The sequence below is a fragment of the Dromaius novaehollandiae genome, chromosome 9 (assembly GCF_036370855.1).
Source record: "Dromaius novaehollandiae isolate bDroNov1 chromosome 9, bDroNov1.hap1, whole genome shotgun sequence".
In the NCBI taxonomy this organism is placed as follows: domain Eukaryota; kingdom Metazoa; phylum Chordata; class Aves; order Casuariiformes; family Dromaiidae; genus Dromaius; species Dromaius novaehollandiae.
Window position 1 is genome coordinate 10,321,878 of NC_088106.1, and position 27,393 is coordinate 10,349,270.

General features: G+C 39.5%; 2 protein-coding genes across 8 annotated transcripts in view; one reads left to right on the forward strand and one right to left on the reverse strand.

The window, feature by feature from the left end:
* Nucleotides 1-18,471, reverse strand: part of CCDC39 (coiled-coil domain 39 molecular ruler complex subunit) — an 84,324-nt gene extending 65,853 nt beyond the window's left edge. For both annotated transcript variants that reach the window (XM_064516648.1, XM_064516646.1), the window contains exon 1: nucleotides 18,167-18,471. The gene's annotated coding sequence lies outside the window, so the exon portion shown is untranslated. The remainder of the gene's footprint in view (nucleotides 1-18,166) is intronic.
* A 2,113-nt stretch (nucleotides 18,472-20,584) lies between these two features.
* Nucleotides 20,585-27,393, forward strand: part of FXR1 (FMR1 autosomal homolog 1) — a 41,426-nt gene continuing 34,617 nt past the window's right edge. For 5 of the 6 annotated variants that reach the window (XM_064516649.1, XM_064516650.1, XM_064516652.1 and 2 more), the window contains exon 1: nucleotides 20,585-20,733. In XM_064516649.1, the coding sequence (XP_064372719.1) occupies nucleotides 20,683-20,733 (51 nt within the window). In that variant the 5' untranslated portion in view covers nucleotides 20,585-20,682. The remainder of the gene's footprint in view (nucleotides 20,734-27,393) is intronic. The other variant, XM_064516651.1, reaches the window with a different exon arrangement.

Consider the following 27,393-nt stretch of genomic DNA (forward strand, 5'->3'; position numbering starts at 1 on the left):
AACCAATTTGTTATATTCGTTTAAAGAATAACATTATATTTAACACTTGGGTTATAAGGATATTCAGGACAAAGAGACAAGCCAAAGGCAATGAGAAAATAGTGGAAAAGTAAGATATTACCCATAAATATTAATAGCCACTAATTAGATAGCTGTGGTTAGAAAAATCATACACTTATTTTATAACTCCAGGTGGCAGCAGTGGAACAAAATAGCAAAGAATGTATGATTATGATTCTACTTGCTCTCTGTTAATACAAAACCCATTAATTAGATACAGCTGATGGTGTTTCTTGATACAATACTACTTTTATACTCTAGATGGCAGCAGCATCACAAAATATAGAAAAAATAAGACTGCAGCCAGTTCAAGTTTCTGGAGATTAAAATTGGAGAGGCTTAATGCAGATTTCCTGTAGGTGCTTTTCCACCACAGAAAGAGACAAAACAACCAATGACTGTTAAATATCATGTAGAATTAAGGATAAATTACTTCTGAAGTAATAATACATTTTAGTACCCTTAGAACATTCTGGGTTTTATTGATGGGGAACTGATGCGCACAAAATGTAAATGACAGCACTTCTCCAGCTGGCTGTAGTATGCTTGTCTTTAAAAATCTGTGCCTGTGCTTACCTGTCAAGGACCATGCTTCTCTGATCTGTGTTAAGAGAATTACAGCTTTTAAAAGAGAAGACAATAACAGTAATCATAAGATTTTTTTTAATGACTGTATGCAGTCCTTAAATTATAAGTTTTTGCGTACTAGTAGCTCAGAAGGACTTCATATTCTTTAGTCTGAATCAAAAGATTTTGAAGTGAAATGGAGGCATTTGCTTTACATTATACGAAGTTTTGGTAAAACTAATTTTGTATGTTGTTTAAGCTAAAAGCATTGTAGCATCAGCAGCAGGCTGATCTGGAGGTGGAAGGGAAAGGGACTGAAGGTGGAACCAAGTAACTTCAACTCCCTTGCTTTTTCCTCTCCTGATGGAGACAAGGTCCTGACTGGATAAAAAGCTCAAGCAATACAAGAATACCTTCATATTATAGTCATTACCCACTGGGCGAGGTTACAATTTTTACATGTCAACATAAAATCCTAGAGAGAGTGATTTAAGTATAGCAAGTTTGTTGTTCAGATTGTTGCAGGTGCCTACCCTGGGTAATTTCACTGTTGTTATGCCCAAAGGACCAAGTATCTGCCAGAGACTGCATGATAGGCAGTATAATGCATCACCAAGTTTAAGTATTGAATATTAAAGCAAATCTACAGCATGTAGAGATTCTCTTCGGTATGGCAGGAAAAAAAGGATTGACTTTGCTACTGAAATAGAGGATGGATTTAAGGAAAATGGGGCACTCATTTTCTCTCCTTCAGCTCACTGGTGTATTTCCCACAATCTCAGAGGCTTCTTGAAGCTTAATAGGGGTATTGTCTGGTCCGGTTTTGATTGTGTTAGGAGCAGTTTTTGACAGAGACAGGTTGTTGCCTAGTGTCGTAGGAGGGTCGTACTACGAAGAACATAGATGATTTCTTGGAGATCTTTTGGGAGGGTGCCTTGTTCTAATGTACAAATCTTTAGGCTGACTAAGAATGTGATTGACTGTGATCTGTAAGTATGATCTGTGAGTAGAATATGTGAGAGAACCAAATACTAATTAAGGGGTCCATCAGGTTTTTCCTTGACCAGTTAATATTCATTCAATCTACCAAAGTTCTGGGTCTGTTACTGAAAAAAATGGAATTATTATTAATTTATTATTACATATTAAAAATTATTGAATTTCTCTCTAGAAAAAAATTAAAACAGAAAACCAAATTTGGGCTGGTATCACTCACATTAAATGAAAGTGAAAGCTAAGGCAGTACACTCACCAAATGAATATCAACTGAAGTATTTTTTTATATTAGATGGATGTTTATTAGATATTGATATATTGGATTGGAATTAAATCCTGAAATTAATTAAATCATCAGATCATCAGTGCAACAGACTGACTATAAACCCTAAATAATTAATTATAAACCCTAGGATTATAAACTCCAAACTATTTAGTTTGCTGAATCTGTAATAGAGAAATGGTTAATATTTTGATAGAGGAAAAAAAAACATTTTTAGCACCTAAACAAAACCTTCGAGAAAGTTATGAAGGTCTCCTTTCATTTCTCTTCCTCTATGGTGGCTAACACTTTCCTTTTCTCAAAAGTAAATTTACCAGACTATTGTTTGGGACTACTTAAAACTGTAAAGTTTTCTGGCACTTTTCCAAGATAAATTGCTGTTGCTTATACTGAACATACCTAACTGCATTTTCAAATCCTAAAATTAATTAAAACTATTTTGGGTGTCTCTCCCCAAGGAAGAACAAGGATAAAAACAGATAGAGGAAAAATAAATACTGAAGACTGCAAAGAGTTTACAACTCTTCTGTCCTCTGTTCTCATAGACTTTTGGAATGAGTTGAAGTAATCCAAGGACCAAGTGGTGGTGCTGGTATTGTGTTTCTCACTAACAGGCTTTCTTCACAATGGAAAAAGAAGCCCATGCACTGATAGACTGCTCTGAAGATCTGCAATTAGATGTGCTGAAGTTTCTAGTTGTCTGGTGAATAGCAGATGCCACTTGAACTATGAAGCATGTGTCAAGCTTGATGTCTTTTGAGGTCCTATATAACTTTGTGGTTGCAAGCTAGTGACATCTAATGAGCTCAGTCTTCCGAGGATTAGGCATGGCTTAGCCACTTGTCCTACAGGAACAAGTACCTGTGGTGGGAGAGGGGTTGTCCAGGGAGATAGTGGTTCCATGAAAATAGTATTTTTTCGTATGCAAATGACATTCCTGTTGAACTTCAAACTGTGGGATTAATTTTGCAGGATGTGGACATGAGCATTCTCTCTTTTCCTCCCTTCATGCTGTAGGCAGGTTCAGAGACAAAGGTGCTCTTCTGCTGGTAGGATGAAAGAGCACAAGGAAAGTAAGGATGTTGCATCCTTCACCTGGGTGTCATCTCTCTGATCCTTCTCTGCTTTGAATAGATTCTTTTTAGGTTTGGCAAGTCTTGGTACTAGAGATCCCAACTGGTGCCAGCTAATGTTGCTGATGGAATGAGGGCAAGGGCTGCTGCTGCTTTCTCCATGGCAATATAGTAGCAGTAGTATTTTCTGATCGCCATTTAATTTGTCAGCTGAATAGCAGCTGTATACTGCAAGAGCCTAATCAGCAGGGTTCGTTGGTTATTTCCTGTGTCGTTGCAGTGATTTTGAATATTTCTTTAGATGGGGAGTTCCTGGTGCCTGAAACTATAATACACTTATCTACTGTCTGACCTACTATTTAGTTGTATGAAGAAAGGACTGAAGACATGTTCTAGAAATAATATCTTGAAGTGGAATAATGCAGGAAAAGAAATGATACAAGAAGGCTATAGAATGTATGTGTTATTTGGGGAGCAAAAAATGCATTAACACACAAACATTTTCTGCATATGCCTGAGCGCCCGGTTCTCTAACACAATGCCACTTCATTGAAGTGGTCCTCTAAGCCTGTGAGGTAGTATCGTTACCTAGAGACATAAATTACTCCTTGCTTTGTAAACTATTATAATGATCAAGCATAGAGGTGCCTTAATTTACTGAAATGAGACAATGACTAATGATGTTGAAAAGCACTGACTGAGATTGTTGCAGAATCCTTACAGCAGCGCCTTGCTTCTTTGAAGTTTTCTCTAACTTTATTGAACAACTTACTTTTTCTTATGATTTGTAGATCATTCCTGTAGTTTCTAATACATAGGCACTCCCATTCACAGTCTCACCTTGTAGGCTACAGCAAGTAATCATAAATCCTAAAGAAAGTGGTTCACCAGCACCTTGATCTGCCTCTGCTGGACATTCTCTAAGGTTGGTGCTCTGAAAACATCACTAGGAGCAGAGAAACACTCCAACTAGTATTTTATTAATAAAGAGATCTTTGCTAAATACCCTGTGAAGGTTGTATAGTTAGGAGAACTTTTGTGCAGGTAATCTAAACTGTTCCCTGGTATAAATGATTATGATGGAATCTTTAATTAGAAGTCCATCAAATAAAAATTACCCAAATAAAATAATAAATCACTGTATCAGGAAGAGATAGGACCATCTGGGTGAAAGCACTGTGTTTGTGCTAAAACAAATCTTCTGTAATATTGATCAGCATGAACTTTTTGAGGTAGCAAAGCCTTTCTGCTCATTCGAAGTCTTCTTCAGGTGACGTTTGCTGTTGTTGTGATAATACAAATCAGAGATGTCCAGCGTTGGTAGCCATGGGAGTTGGATCCATGTTTTAGGAAGCCCTGTAGCCTGTACCTCCTCCTCCCTTCTACAGCAGCAGTTTATTTCCCCTCTCCCAGCAAGCAGCTGTCTTCCTTCTCTTTCATACAGCAGTCAAGTCCACCTTCACTGCCTCATCAGGCAGCAGCTCTCCTGCTTTGTCTAACATACCCAAGCAGCCCTCAACTTCTAGATGCCTGCACAGGCAGCAGCACTTTGCCCATTTATTAAATAGTTTAACAACACCTCCACTCTGTAAGCAGTGATTTTCTCCTCTCTGCATGTCAGTCAGGTCTCACTTTCCCTGAAAGTACCTGCTGCTAAACCTACTTTTCTTAGAAGGCTGCTGCACAAGGGAGAAGGAGAAAGAACCAGGGAAGAGAAGGGCTTGGCAGGGAAGAGGAGAAACTGGAGCTAGGATGGAAATATCTCATGGGCTTAAGGGCTGTCTGCTAGACCACAATTTCTGATTTGTGTTTTCACATAAGAGAAAGTCGAGTTAGTCTTTCCTGACTGCAGAGATCAGCTGTACCATGACTGAGATGATGCTTTTCTTCAGTCCACGTTTTCCTGAACTTCATATCTCACCCATTGCACTGCTTGGGTTAAGCATTAATGAATGTCATGGCTTTTGCTTAGCTGGAACTTAAATGCTTTTTTAAGTTCCTTTATGGATGCACACATCAACATATTGATGAGTTACCCCAAATCCCATCAAATTCAACAGATGTTACAATTCAGGAACCAAGTTTGAACAGTATGGTTTGAGGTCTTCAGCTCAAATCTATGAGAAAAAATCTCAGCACTTCATACTGAAAGCAATTTTTATCTTTGAAGCATGAACAAGCTACACCCATAACACATTCTCAGCTGAGCACGCAGATTCTTCGTTTGGTTTTGCTGATAACTAAGAATTATCAATTCAGTATTAAGCTTAATATAGACTTCTCTCTCTTTGGCACCTGCAAGATCTCCAGTACTTCAGACCAGAAAATTCCTCCAGCACCTTCTTTATCTTAATTCTGTAAGTATCAGTATTAGTGATGACTGATTCAGCAATATATACCCTGAACTTTGCGATAGTGACTTGGCACCTGAGCCTAATACAACTTACAATATGACCCTGTATTTCCTTACAGTTTACCAAGTCTTCTCTTAAAAGTTTGCATGTCAAAATGTTGGTCATGACATTTTAATGTTTGTATAGAGTCCAGAGATAAAATAGCTTATATTTTGATTATGAACTTTTTATATATGTGTGTATATATATATATATTTGGTGCATCCTGAGGAAGCAGCTCAAATAGGAAAAAGCTATTATACCAGACAATATTTAAAAATGGATAGTATCAAAGTAAGATTTAGTGTTTGTCTTATGATACTATTTCTATTCTGAAAAGGGAACAGACAGAGATAATGTTTTTTCATAAACAAGTTAGCTCTTTCTTCATGTTCAGTCTTATCTACTGGCTTTTAACTGCATTTTAGTCCAGCTAATTTTTCAGGTGAGAAAGAATTTTTTGTTGGTGATGAAACACTGAAAAGACAGGCCTTAACTAGAGTTTCATTTCCAAGATTATGGTTTCAGATCTTGGATTGCAGGTTTTCCAGACCCAGTGATTAGAAAAGTATATCCTTTGCTTCTAAATTGGTTGAAGAATATGTTTGTAGAAATTCAAGTAAGATGTGTAATCGCATCTTATCAAAGAGAAGCCAAAGCTTTGATGTCAACAGGGGTCCTTCAGTGGACTTTGATACAGAATTAATTTCTGTAATCTTAATTATTTTTCTTCTGGCTTAATTTTTTTATTACATCATGAAATGGTGTTTTCCTAAGAGAGACCAAACAGCTTGGGGATTTTCTTTTCTTTCTTTTTTTCTATTTTTTTTTGTTTTAGTGGGAGTATTTGTTGTTAGTTAAGTTATTAAGAAAAAGTGAAACACAACTCTGTGTAGAAAGACAGTGGAAGATGTATGTATCTCTTAAGAGAGGTGTAAGTGGCATATTGGCCTTATGATGGATGCACAGAAAATTCATCCAACATCCTTGCTTGTAATATTTTGATGTATTATGACAATATAATCTTGTATGTTAATAACAGATTATAGTATGTATATTAATAGGGCAGTATTTAGCCAGATGAGATTTGCTTATGTAAATTCTACTACCTGTGTTTGAAACTGATAGTGCCTGTTATTTGCTAGTGCTTAAAAAGGCGAGCATAGCTTCACACATATGTGGGCTTTGGGGTTTAGAGAACTCTGTCCCTGCTTATTTGTTTCCTCCACACTGAGGATTCCTAGAAAAATATATTCCATCCAAGAACACTAGCGTTGTTCTAGCTAACATGTTGGTAATATTGGTGATATCAATATTACTTAGTTGTGTGCTGTCTCCACAGACTCAGTTAAATGTGCTATTTTCCTTTGCCACATGGAACAGGGATAAGTGAGGAAGAACTGAAACTTTTCTTAAAACAGAAAAAAGGCTGTGTCATGTGAAGCTTAAACAGAAAAGCAAGAGTGACAGGATTTCCATACAACTGAAAGATTATCTTCTTTAAATGTGTAACTCTCATGTTTGCTCTTTATGAGTAGATTGTTACAGTATATATTCAGCTCTCTCAAGAGGCATTTAGGACTTCAAATACAGTAATAAATTAATTTTCAAGATAGAGACAATAATGAAAGATTCCATTTCAAATTACTGATGTGAAACTTTTGTGGAATTTTCAAACATTAAAAAGCGTAAATGACAGCCTTATTTATTTGTGTAAATGAACCCACCAATGAAGTAAGATACGAGACTGACAGCATTAGGAAGAGAAGCTCCCTTTTTATCTATAAAAGAGATATGACTTAGAACAGTGTTATTACTAGCTTTCTTCCATGTCACTTTGCCACCTCAGTCTCCTAAGAGGCCAGCTGCAACAACGTGAGGGCAGATTAGAGATCTGGTGTATGCAGTCCTTGCTTTTTCTTCTGAGATAACTAAGGTTACTCTTGGCAACAAGGAGATGATGAGTTGACACCCATCATGGAAGAAAGGAAACTATTAGTTTATTCAGAAGGCCAGTACAAAGCTACCAGATGGGAACAGTTTTCTGTTGCTATCTATCGAGGCTAGAGCATAGATATCCAGGCTTGTCTGACATCAATTTTATGCTGAGAGCACAGCAGTCTCAAAAACCACTGAAGAACCATTTACTTGTAAAGTATAAGAAACATCTGCCAGGGCTAAAAGTGTTAAAGAAATGCTTAACTGTGTATTGAGATGGCAGATTCTTAGGCTCAGATTACAGGAAAAACATTAGCAGTGAAAGTCCACAAGATTTATCCTAATTCATCAGATTACTTCCTCAGAAACTCTCCTTTTGAACTGCTCTTCAACAGAAGAACAAATGTGTAGACTTCAATGCTTAATAAAGCTAAAAGCTTCTCCCTGGGGTAATTGAAATTTTTCTATCAAAGGGTGGATAGACCTGGTTGCAGCTGCAACAAAGAAGAAACATATAAAGCCAAGTGGAAAGCAGTTAGACAGCATTGGTGGTGTAGGACCATTGAACATGGTCTTGCTAATTGGAATCTATAGCACAGGACATTCAACTACATGCTGGGCAAATGACCCTGAAAGTTTCAAGTCTATCTAGTATAAAAAAAAGTTCAGATGTAAAAATAATCATACGAATGATGGATTCTGTATCCTTGAATGGGCATAACCAACCAGAGATCTGGGTAACTGGCAAATTTCTTTTTTAAATAAGGCCCTTTGAGTCCCATATATGCATCTACTTTCACAAGCATTTCAAAACCTGTCTTCTAATAATTTCACACAGAGCTTTCAGAGAAGCAATGTTCAAAAGAATGAAAGTAATGAAACACAGCAAAGTTTTACATTTTTATTTCTGTACTTTGGGAAAATTCCTATTGAAGACAGAAGGCAGCTCAAATTGGAATTTCTTTACTGCCAACAAAAATGTGTAACTCTTGATCTAATGGAAAATTAGAGAGATTGAAAAGCAGAAGTAGACTTAGGAAAGATTTCAGTTACAGCAGGATGCAGCCCTTATTGCATTTGTAGTTCAAACTGTGATGTCTAAGGAGATCTAAATTGCTCCAGAGCGTGGAATTTAGGTGCTTTGAGGCTTTCTTTTCTCAGAGCAATATGTATGGGTGGCTAAGACCCCAGACTTTATTGTCACATATCTAGAAAACATAGCTTTTATTTTGATTTAAAATAAAATGCCATTTAATGATAAAAGTGTACAATTCTTAAAACATTTGTTATGTGAATTAAAAGTTGATCAAAATTGTTCCATTAAGTGGTACTTGTGAATTTTTTCCAAGTCCCCAGTCCTCCAATCTGATTTGGGTAAGCACATTCTTATTTTATATTGAAAACCCATTGTATTGGTGGCATTGTTATTGGTATGCAAGGAATCACTTCCTTAAAATCTAAAGTGTCATTCACACACACTCTTTGGCTCTGTGAGCTGAAGTATTTTATATGAAGTGAAACAGCTTCACCAGAAAAGAGTGGAATTACATCTACACTTCACAGTGTGATAACATATAAGGTATGTCAGAGCAAGATAGCTTGGGCATTGGCAACACTTCTCCATGCCTGTTTGGTATTCCACTGAGGCCAAGCAGCCCTGCGGAACGGCAGGGTCTCTTAGCTCGGCTGGAACGCTCTGTTATAGGCTGTATTGTCTCCGGTGCAAATGCTGCTTCATTCAGAGCTAAGGCCAATATCTTAACAACATGCAACATTGTGTGGTATAGACACGCTCATGCAGCCTAGACAGTAAAAGAACTGTGCTCAAATTCCCGCTCCAAGTCAGGCAAGAAATAGATTTGAACTTGGATTTCCCAAATACTAGTGAACATCATCTTTTTATTTTTTACATTGTTGTTGTCTTTTACCATTTCTTCTCCCCCCCCCCCCTTTTTTTTTGTGAGGAAAAAGCATGTGAATGTCAGAGGTGGGGGTATAGCTACAATCAGGTATTTTCATATATTCCCCAGAACTGTTCTTTCCCTCTTGCCTTTCTTCCTCTATCACCTGTGTTTTATCTTGCTGTCTTCCTTTCTTTCCTCTTGTTTTTCACTCATCATACTTTTCTTTCTCTCCTCATCAAAGCCACTTTCATCAAATTTTGAACCTTTCTTTCTCCCTCTTACAATTCTTTTCCTTCTACTGTTCCTCATTTCTTTTTCTGTTGTTCTTGTCTTTCCTCTTTTTATCATCTGTCTCGTCCTTGTTTCTATTTCTTTTCTTCCACATTTCAGCTCTTTCCATTAATCCTTCTCCGCCCTTCCTTTTGATGGCACTTTAATGTATTCTGTTTCTGACAATTAGCCATTTCTTCCCCACTGTCTAAAGTAGCATTTTAAATGCTGAGCAGAGGAGCTCCTTTTAGAAGTACCAATTCAGCACAGCAGGAAACAGTCCAGTGCTGGAGGTATTATTCCACTGAGAACCAGTGGGCATGTACATTTGTGGAGCACAGTGGAAAGAGCAGGTGAAAGCACTCTCCATTTGTAGGGCTCAGATGATGAGTCTTGTTGCAACAAATCACTGGTGAAATCAGGAAATGCAGTTTCTAATATGCTGGACAGATAGCCTCAAGCATTTGGTATCAGGGCATGAAACAAGTGAAAAAAAAAGAAGTGGAAGTATGCTAAAGACATGATGTTCTGAGCACTTGTGCAGTAGAATTATTGACCAGACAAAAAGAATGGTCAGTTTTGCAATATTCATCAGAACTGTCTACTTTATCACCAAAGTAGCTTCATGAGTTCCCCTTTTCATCTCATCACATAGGCTCTCAGGGGAAATACTATGCTATTAATGCAACAGTATTTTTAGAACGCTGGAAAAAATAAAAGGCAAGAGTCCAGATTTCATCCCATCATCTTCAATAGCAGGTGTGATACAACTGGAGCACATGCACCAGAATAAGATTGTCTCTGTTGAGAGAGCAATAACTAAAGCTACAGAAAACATATTTTAATTTATTGATAACTAATTTACTGAAATACTGTCTGTCCCATACTGCCTCATTGTGTTTAAGAGCAGAGCAGGATTTCTTCATAATGAAGAATTATGTGAAATTGATTACTATTTATGTCTTTCAGACATCAAAAATATGCGTGTTTAATCCCTTATTCTGAGTATTAATATTTAATTTCTTAAAATCAGTGCCTATTAATGTAAAGAGTTCCCCTGATTTTTAGAGGGAGTTAAGACAGTCCATTTTGGGAGAACATTTCATTTTGAGATCCTGGCATTGAAATATTGACATTGTTAGTACTGATTCTGTGAAATGCTTATCTTTGCTACTAGAGCACTGAGACTTGATATTTACCTGCAGTTACTGTTTTACATATGTTGCTCTACCGGTGGGATTTTTCAGAGGAACTTGAAAATACATTTGTTGTATATAGAATGTTTTACATCATTACTCTGCCAACAACTTAGCAGAGAACTTTCTTCTCATCTCTTTTTCCTTTCTGGAAGAGCACAGATTACGCCAGCTATTTAAAGTCATTCTTATGTCCCTTTCATTCCAAATAAAGTACCTGCCTAAGTACTTTACTAGATGCATTGGAGCCTTGGAAAAGTAAAGCATGGCAAGAAACCTGCTTTTTGAACTCTAGAGAGCAGGGAACACATTGTTTGCTTAGGAATACCTAGATCAAAAAGTGAAATTGCAACACCTTTAATATAATGGTCTTCACTGCTTTGTATTTCCAACCAGTCTCTTCTTAAAATGAATTACTTTGTGCTTTAGATTACATCAGGTAACTCTACAGGAACAGTTAGTTTTTCAGTTTGTTTGATTAAAGTTTTGCATGGATGCATTGCTAACTACTTCTTACCGGTTAGTACCCTCCTTGCTCTTCCACACTGCACTTTTTCACCTGGGTTGATCTGTACACCCTCTGCTACTCCAGATACATCTTTGTTTAAATGCTGGTATTTCCTTTTTTTATGTCCTGTGGCACTGAATTCCTATATTTCAGATCATGTACTTACGATAGCAACATGCCTACCATCCCATGCCTCTGGCAGACTTTCAGGCAGGACTTGATTGCCTTGTTTTTAAAGCACTATGTCCAGCCAGCACTGGAATGCAGATATCTACAAGACACGGACACTAAACTTAAGGATGGTCCTGATGTCAAGACAAAACAGAGGCAGTCTAGTAGACTTGCCTCAGGATAAAGGACCAAAATAGGATCAGCAGTAGGATATATCTCTTAATACCTGGAGATCAGAACTTCTAGGCTTGTATTTCTAAAGCTCATACTATGACAGGCCTTTCCACATAGTATTGGTAAATTTACAACAGCCCTATTAAAAAGCCATGTTGTTTGGTATGTGGGGCAAAGAATTAATATCTGCTGTAATTAATATCTTATTAATATCTGCTGTATATTTCGGGAACACCATCTATGTAAAGCCATTAATTACTTTTACATCCTGCCTGCCTGTCCTGGCAAGCAATTATTTAATAGCACTTGAGCTTCCATGACAACAGCAGTTCATCTACCAATAGTCGGTCACTGGTGAGTAGAAAGTGGTTATAGCAAGCTTCATTTTCGCACACCACAGGGAACTCTTACTATGGTGTTTTGCAGCTGCAGATCCAGACTAAGCACTGTGCAGTTGCTAAAAACATACTCTGTGTCCTGACATTCTGCTCACCTGAGCATTCTTGTTTTGCATCCTTATCCTGTGTGATCAGTCAGATCTCGTTCACTGAGCTTAGAATTAGGGCTCCACTGACTGAGACTGCTTTTAACTCATGTCCTGTAGAAATAACAGCAGGATTTAATTTTCCAGCATTTCCTCTAGCAATAGCTGTATCATATTGGCATCCAAAACTGCTGAGCCACATTAATCTGCTGCTCAACTGCCAATTCACATGTAACATCCTATTCCTATTAAAGACCATCATGATCACAGTTCTTAGCAGGGTGTCATCCTTGCTGCCTGACAGCCTTTTGAAAAATGACAAAATAAGGCTAGGCTATGGCATGGCAGCAAAGGAATCATAATGTATGTTAATTTGACTGGAAGGTCTCCTGTTTCCTGTAGGTTCTGGTACATCTTCCACTGTACACCGAGATGGAAAATCCCAAGGCAGCAGAACACTGCGAGTGTGGGCCTCCATCCAGAGTGCTGCATGGTTAAACTGAACAGCCGTATGGGTGTAACAGCTAGCTAGAAGAGTACCGTAAGTTAGCAAAACAAAGCAGTGAGGATGTGTATTTCAGAAAGGTACAGTGAATTTTTTTTCCCTTAGACCTATATTTGTCCCACTTTCCTTCAGGCACTTAACTGAATTGCCTCAATTAGAAACTTATGCTTTATGAAGTCCTTCCACAGTCAGTGAAGAGAAACAGGTACCTTGCGGGACATTTTCCTCCCATATGTTTTTACTCTTTCCATTGACTTGAGGTGAGGATAACTCTCATCAGTAATGTAAAAACCTCAGTTAAGTGTTTAATAACAGGTGGGATGAAGCTGAGGAAAAAGACAATTTGGCATCACAGGCTTACAGAAAATTTCTTCATGTGCCAGCAAGCAGAGGGCCTGTCCTTAGTAAGTTTTCAACTTGAAGTTGTGGCAAAAAGAGGAAGTTAAAGAAAGAAAAGTGATATCACTTGACAACAATGACTATATAATATCACTGACCAGACTAATCTAATGAGGTTTCAAAGCCTGCTCGCTTTGGACAGTAATCATTATCTTCTATCTTTTAAATTGTCTTAATTATTTCACTTAGTTATTAAAAATCATGTAATTTTGGAAATGGAATCAGAGGTATTTATATTCAGTGATACACATTTTTACTTTCTTCAAAAGGACTACGACGAGAACAATAGGTATATCAGTGTAGTATTACAGAAGTTAAAATGTAGTATATATGATGAAGATTATCGTAGATGTTAGAATTTACTAGAAGAAAGCCAGCCTAACGGATTAATATAACAGTGGGAGTTAGCATCCGTAAGCTTGTGATGTTAGGTTCTAAATTACATTGCCTTTCTTTTCTAGGGAAAAGTGGGAAAAAAACAGTGGGAAACGCAACAGGAACAAATTTTATTTATTCATAATAAAAAAAGCTATTAAATTATGCTATTTTTTTTAAAGCAAAAGACCCAATTAACCTCCCACAATTAGGATGAAGCCCTATTATGGGTAAAGGACAAACTGAGGAAAAGAAGGAAAGCTCTATTTAGTTGCATTAAGCAATCAGTTTCTAACTATGCTGTATGGATTTTTTAAAACACTATTGGAGAGCCTTCCTGTGGAATATTCAGCAACATGACTACACATTTGTAATGTGCTGCTTAATCCTTCGGCACAGGCAGATTGTCCTTTGCCTGTGCTTAAACCCTCTGTAGGGTTTAAGATTTTGATGGGGCAAGCAATGGAGGAAAGTATCTTTTTTCAATTTGCATGCTGTTATATGTTTATGTCAGAAAGGTATAGTCAGGGAAATTTGCCTGGCAGCACAAGGCAGTGATATTTGCATGGTCTGTAACCCCTGAGGTGTTCATTCTTACATGTGTTGATACAGTTGCATCGCAGATACACAGCTTTATTTTTATTGTAGATAGCTGTTATGCGAAAAGCCTAGTTCTTTATGAAAATGGGACTCCTGTGATTGTAGAATGTTGTACAGAACTCTGCTTAAACTATCCTAAATATGATTCTAGCTAATCTAGTTCAACTAATTTGAACAGTGTAGGAATATTTGTGGAGAGAGAAGTACTGGAAATGTTTAAAATGAAATACATTAACTAAAATGTATTTTTAAACATTAATATGATTAGTTGTGTGGCATGCAAACATGTTAGAACCTAGCTTAGCAAGAAATATATCTAATGTAGCTTTAAATATAAATCAGATAATGTATTTAAATCACTGTACACAAAAAAGCCCCATGATTGTGCAATAACAAAGTTGCTCACATCTTAATTACAATATGTGGAAATTCTGGTGTATTTTATTAATATTTGCTAATTCAGGGCCATGTATTTCCTGTGGTGGTAAGCATTCATGAATCCCATTGGCATTTTACAGGAACATGAGTGAGTGGATGTCAACAGGGCTAACTGAACGATGAAGAATTGTCGAGTTGGATCCTAACATGCTAATAATGCAAGGCTGTGTTATATTATTACAGGTCAAAGTGCGATCCGTATATGCTTTGTTCTCCATACATAAAAAAGCACACCAATACATTTCTCCAGTCTGTATTTTTTAATCCATGGGAATTAGATAATTAATAAAATCCTAAATGTGATTTGCCTCACCAGTCTGGGTTGGGGGAGGCTACACAATTAAGGGAAAGTGTGGAAGTAGAGGGAACTTCACCATGATTTCACACTACCTCAGTGGTCCCTTTCTGGTGCTAGGCCTACTTTGTGGCTTGGAATAAAGTCAAGCACAGCCTGGTTATTTTGATCAGTTGAATCCATCCTGGCATTCAAAAGAAGCAGAATTACAGTGATGAAAATTACCAAACCAAACCACCTCGATGAAAAGCTGCTCTGTGAATGGATGAGCTTCAGACCACTGCATAAAGTCCATTAAACAGCAGTGTTGTCCTTTAAGTTCATTAAAATTTCAGTAAAGTGATTTTGCAGCTTCTTTGCGTTGAGGTACATTTTCCCCAATAATGGTAGCGTCTAGACATTTTCATCAGTACATGCATACAATGGGCATTCAAGATTAGGATAACTATCCCAGCATGGGGGCTTTGTGCCAGAGTGATCATTGTGCCTTATCGCAGGTGTTGTCTGGTGCTCCTCTTTGCTTTTAGAATGACAGCGAACTTTTTGTTCTATTTTGCTTGCTTTCCTATGCTACTACTGACAAAAATAGAAAGACCAGGCAAAGAATGGTAAATCAGAAGCTCATCCATTTTGAAAAAAACGAGGCTCATACGTTGCCATTCAGTGTAAAATTACTTTTCATGTAGTAGTCTGTTGCCTGGATATATAGTTTTAGTTTGCTGAGCATGCATATTATCTTGTGGATTTTGAACAAATGAAACTTGAATCTGTATTACTCATGATTACTTCAGCATAAAAGCAGAGTGTAGCCAAAAATGATTTTCTTCTAACACTGGTTCTTGATGTCTTCCTTATATAATTTAATTATCTCAGTGGCTTTTCTGTTTTCAGAGTCCAGTAACAGGAAGCAGAATATAATAGTATTCAGTGACTTTTTCTTTTTTAAGGTCCAGTAATAGGAAATAGAATATAATAGTAAATACCTACTGCATTTTGTGAATCATTAATTGTTATCTTACTAAACAGAGGGGATTTTTAACCCTGTAACTGTGAAAGATTTTACATTCACTGTGTCTAGACACAGAAAGATAAATGTGTGCTATCAGTTGTAATACACCCAAAATAAACTAGCACTAAAGATTCTCCCTTTCAAGATAGGTGTAAATGATTATGAACATTTATGTACAAGAAAAGTACACTTATTATTTCTCCTTGCCCTGATTTCCATAACAGATAGAAGGTTTTCAACTGCACTGCACAAAAATGTTTTTACATACGCTCACTTAGCAACACCTTTTGTGGATCCTATTTTCAGAAGCGGTGTCTGCTTACAGTACTTGCAGATGTATCTCGGTATGGCATACTACAGACAAATATTCATTCATTTGTAAAGGTCAGGAATGCATTTGTAAAAGGCTGCTGAAAATAGAGATTTCCTCTGTAGTTCAGTATTCAAATACTGAAAAATCATGGTGAAAGACAAAAGAAAAAAATAACACAAGCTTTCGTTTAGGAGTTTTCTTTAAATTGTTAGAAGAAACCAGGGGCCCTTTATACAGGAGGATCAGGACAGCCCAACAGGACAATCTGTATCAAGACAATATGCTTTAATGCTAGTTTTGTGCCACAGAAGTCACCCCCAGATCTAATAGCACAAGTCTATTGGGGCTGGTTTGACATGTCTCCCAAATTTACTGCTGCTATCTAAGTACACTACATGCGATAAAGAAAACATGCAAGTAAATGAATAAAACAGTACAACTTGGAAACGTACCAGTTTTAAAAGAACCTTTCCAAGATTCCCTCTGTCTTGAACTATGTAGTATACATAGTCTCTCTACTTATATGTAATATAACGTTGTCACTTAGTAAGACATAAGAGGCCAGTATGATCTTATCTTGTAATGTCCTTCAAACATTCATGTGTTTGCCTGTCTCTGCTGAGGACAGGGAGGCACAGCAATTTACAGAGAAGGGTCTAAGTGCTGCCAGTTGCCTAAGCTTCTGCTAAAGTTGGAAGTCTCTGGATGGACCTCTCTCATAGGTATCAGCTTTATCCCAAAATTTCAGAATAAGCCAGTCAGCTAAAGAGGTTTTACCCACTTAAAGGAGAACCTGGATGAAAGGAATTTTTTATCACCATTATTATTTTATGGCACAAGTTGCTAAGTGTCAGCATTTTCCTTCATGGTATGGAATGAAAAACCCAGGTAATTACACTTTGGGTTTGTAAGTGGAGACACAGGTCTGAACTTATTTGCAACCTTGATTTTTGCCTATTTTGGGAGAAATGCATTAAAAAAAATTATAAATTATCCATTAGCCGACTACCAGTTCATGAAGGCAGTCAGTTTGTACATCTTTCTACGCTAAGTATAATTTTAGGTAAAATGATCACTGTTCTGAGGAGTTATGTTGTTGTTTTCATAGCTGTTTCACTTTGCCCTGAGTTCCCTGAATCACTTTTCTGTGAAAATGGCTGAAGCTTTCCTACTTTTGGATGAAATGCGGTACAGGACATGGTAACACATTATGTTAAAAGGTAGCAGTGTGACAATTCCATTCTGACCTTCAGTATAGCACAGATGATAAGAGTTCCCTGAATTCATTGTTGTCTGAACTAGAGCATATCCAATGTTAATTTTAAAATTGCTAGTGATAGGAATCTAAAGAGCACCTTATTAACTTTTCTCCTAAACGGGTACTTTCAGATTGTGGGCAAAAATCAGTCTTTCAAAAATACTAAACTGCTACTAGATTGTTTCACTGTGAGTTAAGTTGTCGTTTTTGTGGCTCTTTCCTGAACCCTCTCCAGTTTGTTAACATTCTTCCTGACTTTCACACAATAGAACTGGGGGCAGGGGAGGGATGTTTGTTGGAATTGATACTTCCAAAGTCTTCTATCTTGAAAACATGGTCTATATTGCCTGTGATATATAAGTCATAAATGCTTGTTCCATCCTAAAAGTAGGCGGGCTTTACTAACTTCTTTTTTGTTGTTATGAAAGGCTGTTTCAGAACCTACCTCAATCTTCCATTTTAACCTCTATCCAATTTCCAGCCTAAATTTACTGATGGTCAGCATATATTCACTTGGAATCTTTTTGCTAGTTGTTTTTGCATCTTACATAACTTCAGTCTTTCTTTGGTAGTTACCCTCTGTGTACCTTGATGTATTTGAAGACAACAATCATAATCCTTCAGCCTTTAATCCTTCAGCCTTTATTTCACTAGCTTAAACAAACCAACCCGTTTTCTGCTCTTTCTAACCAAGTGCCCCGAGACTACAGTCCTGCTACTTCTTGTTTACTGTCCTTTTGGCATGATGAGGCTTGCTTGCTTCCCCTCCTGCACTGCAGAACAATTTCAACAAGAGGACAGAGAGTGGTTCAACTAGACTTATTCATAGCATGATGGGTAGGGCACTTAAATGGGAGGTGATCTAAAACCTTTGCCTTTTGCTCCCTGACCAGAACTACTATATATAATATAGGTGACAGTATCACTGTGAGTGTTGCAAAATGAAAAAATACTCACCTTACGTAGTCTTTTGAAAAAGTGGCTGTTATCAGAGGAAGACTCTGGGTTCCCGAACCTGAGTAGACCTCCCTTTTCTTCTTACTTCAGCACAGACTTAAGGTAATTTAATCTGGTAAGCTACTTCTACTTTATGTTAAGTGAAAACTGCATTTAGAACAGCTTCATCTTCTCCTGATCGATGTGCTTAAACTATTATGTCCAGCAAAACCTAGTAACAACCCTTTTATACACCCATTTTCAAGCAATTGTAGCAATCTGCCTCAGTATTAATCTGTAAACAACGCTGTCACCTTAAGAGCTATCATGTGCATACTTTCAGAAAAACAAATTTAATCAGGCAAATTCAGATGCAGATTACATTGGCTCAAGCCACTTCTTGTTATCATTATTGACCAGAACTGTCTGCTCTATTCCAAATATGGACATCTTAGCACCTCCTGCAGTTCTAAAATATTTTTTTCCTGATACGTGTCCTGGTTTTACTCCTGAGGACAAAACCTCATACATAGTTTGGTTTTGCTTTTTAAAAAACCCTGAGCACTCTTTGTTAACAGTTAACATTGAGAAACTGTCTTGGAAGCCAAATAAACTCATCTCAGGCTATTTATTCAATGTCGAAGCAATGAAAACTTTTGGCATAGAATTTTGCTAGCATAACTGTTTGTTTCATACTATCAGCTTTCATCATTTATCCTGGAAGGTCCCAAGTGCCTTTGCCAATAGGAAAAGGGGGCACTTGCCATTTTGGAAGCAGGGCTCTTTCCTGTGCATAGCCTAGGCACCATTTACAGAATAAATTGTGGGTTATTTCTAAAGATTTAGACAACAATATTTATAGTAAAAGGTATCATCCAACATTCCTGTGAGATAAATGTGATGCAAGAACGGGGATGTTCTTGCGCACAGCATGGGAAAATGGAAAATCATGTAATTGCTTTTTTTTTAGCACTACCTCATACCCAACAAAGATAGGAGTTGCGGGCTGGAAAAAAAACATGGTGTTCCCTGGAAGGAGCAGAGCCTGTTGGTTTTTTCTTTTTCTCCAATTAATTTGTGTCTCATTTCCCTTCATCCTTCACCACAATGACTCAAAGCTCTCTACCCCCATGGAGTCTCTGGCTTCAGCTCCACATATTAGCTTCAGTTCTCCCCTAACATAACTCTCCCAGTTTATCCTCATGTCCTCAAATTACACCCACTGAAGAAAAGGTAAGTCACCATTAACGCAACCATCGCCTGTAGCTGGGCGAAGTTTTGCACGTCAGTTAGCCATCTGGCTCGTGTGGGGGTTAGCTAGCAGCATACAAGCTGAGCCGATGATGACTTATCTTTTCTTTAGTGGTAGCACATTTAATTCTCTTTACCCAGCAGTCAGCTTCCTCAAAACTTTTAGGCATGTATTATCTGAAATAACCCACCCCTCTGACAGAGATGGTTACAACTTGCAAAAAGTTGCAGTGGGAGTTTAACATGGACATACTGAAAACTTCTGACAGGCAAAATACAATTATTTACTGATGCTCCATTTGGATGAGCAGAAAGGACATTTGAAAGCACTATAAATTTTTGATATTTGAAACGACCACAAAAATCAAATGTATCTGGCAGAGATACAGGCCTTTTGTAAAGCTTTGCATGACTAAGCTTATGTATAGCACTGAGCTCGCTGCAAAATCTGGATCACGATCATGTTGTGAGGGTCAGCAACCGACACAAGCAGCACTAGAAATCGCTGTTTTTCGTCCCGCAGAGGTACACGGGGGAAGGAGGAGGAGCAGCGCCTGCAGCTGAAGGAGCCCCAGTTTCCCGGGGGTGTCCCTAGGGCCAGGCCCCGGGAAGAGGTGGCTCGGGCCGTGACCGAGCCCCCAGGGCAGAGGGAGGCGCCTGCCCCCAGGGCGGCCCGGAGGGACGCGGGCAGCCGGGCAGGGAGGACGGCGGCGAGGGCAGGGCCCGCGCGGGTGGCGGCCGGCGGCCCGCGGCCGGCGGCCCCTGAGGCCCGGCCGTTTGAGCCGTTGCTGCCGCGCTCTCCCTCGGGCGCTGGCCGCGGCCTGCCGCTGCGGCGCCCCGCGCTCCCTCCCCACAGCGCGGCCGCTCCCGCAGGGCCAGGACGAGGCGGCCGGGCCACCTGCGCGCGCGGGGCCGCCCCCGCCGCGGGGGAGGGAGCCGGGCCTCCCCCCCCCAGCCCGGCCGCCGGGCCTGGAGCGGGCCGCCAGCCGCGCCCGGCCGGTCCCACTCCCGCGGAGGAGCGGGGGGAGGGCGGCGGCCGGCGGTGCTTGCCGCAGGGAACGCCCCGTCCGCCGGCTGCGAGGAACCCCCCCCTCCTCGCCCGCGGCGTGGGCTCTCCCGCCGCGCGCCGCCGGGGGGGGGGGGCGGCGGAGGAGGGGCGGGGCGGGAGCGACGGCGGCGGCGCTGCCCCCACCCCCCGGCGGGAGGGGGAGGGGGAGCCCGGCCAGCGCTCCCCCCCGTGGTGACAGTTTCTAGAAGCACGTCCCGGCGTCCTTTGCGCTCTCAACATGGAGGAGCTGACGGTGGAAGTGCGCGGCTCCAACGGGGCCTTCTACAAGGTAGCGGCGCGGGGGAGGCGGGGGGCCGCGCGGCGGGGCGGCCGCCGCAACGGGCCCAGGCGCCGCGGCGGCGGCGGGCGGCTCGGCCGGCCGTTGGGGGAGCCCGTGTGGCGGGGCGGGCGGCGGGGAAGGTGAGGGGGGAAGGGCGCGGGGGAAGGTGTCTGGGTGTGGCGGCGGCGGAGGGGGCTGCGGCGGGCGCGGGGGAGGGAGGCGGGCGCGCGGGGCCCGGCGCGGCGGCCGGTGGCGGCGAGGGAGGGAGGAAGGGAGGGAAGGAAGGAGGGAGGTGGCTGGGTGGCGGCGGCCGGGGAAGGTGGTGACGGGGCGGGCTGATAAGGTCTCCTCTCCTGGGAGGTTAACGCGGGGGAAAGGCAGAGCCCTTGGGGGGGGGGGGAGCGCGGATGCACAGCGTGGGGATTTATTTAATTTATCCTCGGTTTTGGAAGGGCTGAATGTGCGGTGGGGGGGGGAATAATTTTTTGAGCAGTAGGGGTTTGGGGTGGGATGCGGTGAATTTAGCCGAAAATAATCATTTTAAATAATTCTTCAAAGACTTCGAGTTTATTTGTGTCACCAGAAGGCTTCCTGCACCATCACCCTCCCTGGAATGTCAGGATATTACAGGATCAATGCAAAATACTCTCAGCTGTTGCCCGTCAGTCATTTTCCCTAAGCCAGGCTTCAGATGTTTAAGAATCCCAGCTCTTTTTATGGCAAGAGCCTTCTGCCCTCCTTTCCAGGAGGGCTGATTCCAGCCAGTATTGTGAGCACTCAGCGGAGCTGTGTCCTGGGAGTATTTAATCTCAGGATTCTCTTAAGCCATTGTGCCTAACCACATACACAGTGCGATACTGCACATGCAACTTGGAGGGGTATGGTGGCACTTGCCCCCCCTTCCCAAATTTCATGTTTCTTACAGCTGTGGATTTGACTTGGAAGTCATGTGGTAATTGTACAGTATGTAAAGGCAGTTGGTGCTTAAAGGATTGTAACCATCTGACTTGAGGGGTTAGGGTTTTTTTTTTTCCCCCCAACTGCCTATCTATTAAAAGAGTGAAATAAGAGAAACTTTTAAGGGGAAAAAATGCAATGGGGTGCTTGTTAATCTGTGCTTAAATTTTTAATAAAATCAATAGATATTGAATTTTGTAAATTAAATACATCTTCAGTGAAAATATGAGTATCACACAAAAATGCACATCAAAATTCGTTGAGAATGGGATACTCCAAAAGTTTTTTTTTTTCTTCTTCCCCTGCCCATTAGGAAGCCCAGAATTTAGAGATGCTTATCTTAGCTTTTCCACCTTGTGATGTTGGGCAACTTTGTAAACTGGATTAGTTGTTTCCTCTGCTTAAGAGGAATGTGTGACTAATGGGAGTATTAGAAGGTATACTGAATTCTTGGATTGAAAGGATCTGTGTGCATGGAATTTATTGTAATCCTGATTTAAAATCTGCAATGATGACGTCCCCTTCTAAATTAGTGAGAATTGTCAGGCTTGGATTAGCACCATCATGTGTTTAGCACTCAATGGTGGTTAACAAAAGTGAGTCGTTTAATTAAAAATGGCCTTAATGGGTTTCAGATGAATGAAGTGGGCGTTGGGTCCAGTGATGACATCTCCATAGCAAATCTGGTCAAGTTAGAGTATTTGGACCCAGAGTGACCAAAATGCCGTCTCATTATAATTCACTGTTAATGTTAAAAGAACCCCTTCACAAAACTATATAAACCAAACTGAAGCATCATTTCAAAAGATTCTTTTTGATAGCTAAATGCAATGAAATATCTGTGGATTGCCCCATTTTGTGAGTCTTACTCTCGAGGTATACGGAGATTATGGGCATGTTTTGGAACTGGATAATAACTACCAGTAATTTTCTGCTAAACTTTGGGAGTACAGGAAGAAGTCTCATCTAGTAAGTGTCCTGTTTGGGACATTGATAGCAATATCAGCGCTTGGAGGTATGAGAGTTAGACATGATTAGCCTTTTCTCATGTTGTTGTATGGAAGGTGGCAAAATGATTTTTCTGAAAAGAAAAGCAGAATTTATAAGGATGAAATTCGAGGTTTTCACTAAAAATGATCTGAACTGAGATTCATTAACACAGCCCACCTCATATTAAAGGAGGTGAGAAGCTTCCTGCTATGCCAGCAGAGATAAAAAACAAAATAATTATGTAAACAATTACATGGCAGAACTTGTTAAAAAGTTAATAATACGATTATTATCGTATACGATCTGCAACTTAGTTGTGGAATGAATCTTGTGATTAAACCTGTTGGAGTGTGTTAGTGTTTTTCAGAAGCTACTAGGGGAAACTCCTAAAAGATGGCAAATGATATCCTTTGTAGGTTCTTCTATTCGTTTATTGGTTGTTTTTCATTTCCAGAAAATTCAGTTTTAATATGGAATCCTTTATATATGTGTTATGTTTATTATAAATTAATAAGTAAAATGATGATCTTTAATATACGTGAAAAATCAAAATATTTTCCCATTGCATAAATCCACGAACAATAAAGGTGTTTATGACACCCTAAATTTCCTGATGGTTTGTCCTATGCCTAAAATGACATCATCTAAATTTAACCTTCAGTCAGGAATCTCCAAACCAGTGTGTATCATGATACTGAGTATCCATTGTCTTTAGAAATCTAGTGACACTGATGGGGTGCAAAGTGGTTATGGTCTTGTGAAGATAAGGTTTGTGTTGTGGAATGGGGAGGAGAATGGGTAGGGTTTATGAGCCCTACTAGTTGGGTATCGCTTGCATTAAAGCTGTGTTAGGCACTTCCTGAGGTGAGAATGGTTGATGGTTTCTAGGCAAGTGCTGCATTGCAGGTTAGTTCTTCTGTTTGGGACTCTAGGGCAGGCTTCTTGGGTGAGTCCAATTACCCATGCAGAGAACTGCCTGGGGAGATGATGAGACTGGAGGCCTTAATGGTGGTGGGAAAGACTCCCTTGGTGAGAAATGGCCAAACACATCTGGATTTTTTTGGGCTGTAAGTGGCGAAGAGAGTGAAACCTGAATACCCCCATCCTCATCCTGACCTGACTGATTGCAGCAGTGTTTTCGGGGTGAGGTTCTCTGTGTGGAGGAGTGTGGAGCTCTTCTTGCTGACACGTAGATATATAGGTCATGAAATAATGAATGCGAAGAGAGCTTATTCAGCTCCTAGCAGGATCAAGTTGAAACCTTTGTTGTCCAGTATCTCCCTCACCCTGCATGTGTGTATGCTCACATGTATGCACATTTGAGCCCTGATGCTGCATGTTATTCAGGAGTTCAGTTGTCAGCCTGCATGGGTTAGCTTGTAGATTTGGGGTTCACAGTAAAACGAGGTATGTAAATTGAATACCAGATAACTTACCCTGCATGCAATCCTTCAGTGACATCTGAATAACTCTTTAAGATTCTGTTGTAGTTCTTCATTATAGGGATTTACATGTGATTAAAAGCTAACTCTCCGGTGCGTTGCCTTCCCTTGCACTCTTTCCCTTCCAGAGTGGTAGGTGTTTAGAGAATTTAGAAGATCGTGCAAAAGCTTAAAATCATGATAAAAATATGAATTAGGATTGAATTCTTGACCTTCAATTTACAGGTTTTAAAGTGCTTCCTTCTTGATCCCTTCTCCTTTGAGAGACATGGTTGGTTGGTTTTTTTGTTTTTTTTAAAGAGGACAAACAGTAGTTTTGTTAACAGGAGCTGGCAGATGCCTCAAGATAGAGAATAGCCAATATATTAATAAAAGAAAAAATGATGGAAGAGAAGTACACAGCAGTTCTCCACATGTAGAATATAAAAGCATGATGAGCAGTCCTGTGTGAGGAAAATTCTTATGTATTGAAAAAAAATAGTGGGTTTTTTTGTTTTTGTTTTTTTTTTTTTTACTTTTATTGCTAATTTTAATCAGTGGCTTTGAAAACTTTTCTGTGAGTCCATCAGAATGTTTTTTAGCTTGACAGTAAAATGGGACTCTTAAAACTGTGTCACTAAGATTACAGCTTACACTATGAAACAGTATGATGAATGGAATGACTTCTTTTTTGTTTTGAGCTGTGTTATCATGGTCAGCATTTATTTATTAAATCGAGACCCACTGGCTGGAAAATTTCAGGCATTTTGAAGTTACTGATCTCTTGGAACTTGGTAGACTGGTGCATGAAGTATACGTAGTCATTATTGCTGCTGAAGAACCATTTGCTTGACCTTTTTAGGGTCAGTCGGTAGAGAGTATCTTTCAGAAGTTTTGTCCTTGGGAATGTCTTGCATGTGAAGAAAGCACTATAAATAATATGAATCATTTTAGAGCTTTATAAATAAGCCTAAAGCAGGAGATTCAAGGCTGAAGTTTTTGCATAACTGTCATTAAAGACCTCTGAATTTCCCACTTATTTCCATTCACAATCATAATAATTATGTCATGTCATAAGTTAAACTGAGGTTGTTAAAATAATAATTCAAGAATTGTTATTTTTATTTTTCTTACCTGATAGTTGCTTGTAATGTTTGCATTTTGCAGCAAGCTCATCTGCTTTCTTTTATTGACTTCTTGTGTAAGCAGGGGCAACTAATAATTTCTAACAAAAATAATGTTCACTTGTTGAAGCTTAGCCTTTTTTGTCCCGTGATTTGATTATTTGCAGCTTTCCTGGGGTTGTTTTGATTTTGGGGGGGCGAGGGAGGGGAGGGAAGACAGCAGTATGGTACATGTCCCCTTGTAACAATTAATTAGGGCCTTTGTGTTACATGAAGCAGTTGTGTGTGTTAGTTACAAATACTAACAGTTCTTGGTTCTTAAAGGATTGGTAATTGGATATAGGCTTCTTGACCTTTATGTCACTAATTCAGAAACAGTCCATGGTACTAGATGCCAAAGCATTTAATATCTGAAATTTGTTCAGCAGTGAGTAAGGTGTATGTGACTCAAAAGTCAACACAGTTGCTATCTTTGGAGGGAATACTTGCAGCTAAACTAACAGCATCTCGTTTTTAGTTTGGACTGTCCAACTTGTGGTGAGATACACTTAGGACAAGGCAGAAGGATGAAGAGGGAATTTAAGACTTCTTCTCTCTGCTATACAGATTTTAGGACTTTGCCTGGCATTTAAAAAAAATACAGTTCTCTGTAAGGGTGCTTCTGTAAGTCTTGATTCATTCATTTATGTTACCAGCATATCCTAATCCTAAATCCATGAGCAAAACCCAGGTAAAAAGGAAAGAGCACATGTGTGAGAGAGATGCCTGTGTGGTGAAGTTACGTTAGACGTTTCCTTTGTTATGAGATGGCGAAGTCTCAGCTGTAGTGTTTTTGGTGCAGATGATCCTTTTGTAATTTCCTTCTCTTTCATTTATACTTGCCACAGCATGGTCCTGTATTGAACTTGCCAGATCTCTGATCCCAAACCTAGGCGAGAGTCCTAGCTGTATTACCTCTTGTTTTGCAGGTACTAATGGCGGGAGCCTGGTTCCTGCCAAGTTAATGGCAGAGACAGGTCTGTATCAAAGTGCCTGGAGAGCCAGCATGACATTAATAGCCTGTAGTACAGTATAGTTTCCTATATGTATCATGAGCCAGGCTGCAGCAAGCAGGGCATACATGGACTTTCAAGAGATCCAGCTTGCAGTATAATCTGAATGACTGACACTAGGATCTGGACAGTCCTAATCAGAGGTCTGGCAAGGTGAAGTCACATATTAATTTTTCTTCCCTTCCTGCCCTCCACAGTTTCATATATGGTGTAAAACACTTTTAGATTTGTTACATGTGAGCTTGCTTGCTGATGTTACAGATAACCACTGTGTGGTTTTGATTCCAATATATTAATTGATGAAGTGTTGGTGACTTGTTAGCTTGCGTTTGGAGTGAGATTTGTAAGGAACATAGAATTTTTCAAGCTTGGATATTGGCATTGTCTCTCTTTAGTCATCACTGTGAAATTAAATTTCAGAAATGGAGTACCTTGTTCATTTGAGCAAAAGTTAAGACGCATTTTTAATTTCATAGAAAATGTTTTTGTCATAGAATTAGATATGACTAGTACAGGCATATAGTACAAATATATTTATATAGATTACCTCATTGATAAAGAACTCCTTTGAAATGCAGAGCTGAAAAGATGAGTCTTAGTCCTTTGTGGTTTGTATGTTCATCAAGTTATAAATTTACAAGGCTTTGTTTAGAAATAGTAATACAATTTTTAATGTATAAATAAATCTGCTTTATTTTGCAAAATATCTTAATTTCTCAGGCTTGGGGCAAAACTGTGAACAATTTATTTTTTTTAATTTGTCTCCAGTCGTCAGAATACTTCTTTGAAAATTGTGCTAAATCTTTTCCTGACATGCATGAAGAACATAATTTTCATACAGGGAGCAAGAAAAGCTTATCTAATGTTTTCCAGATCAAGTGATTCTTAGAAGAGGGCAGGAATCATCTTTTTATTTCCTTTTGTGACTATTATGTAGTATAGTTATGCCCCAGTCTGTAATTGGGTCTTTAAAGTATTAGATAAATAATAAAAGTGAGTGGAAGAGCTGAAGATTCTTCCCCCAGGCTCTTCTTCCCGCAAGCTTTATGTACAGTTCAAGCAAGCTTTGCCACCAGAACATTCCAGGTGAAAATAACCCAGTCTCCCCTACTACTTCTAAAAGTT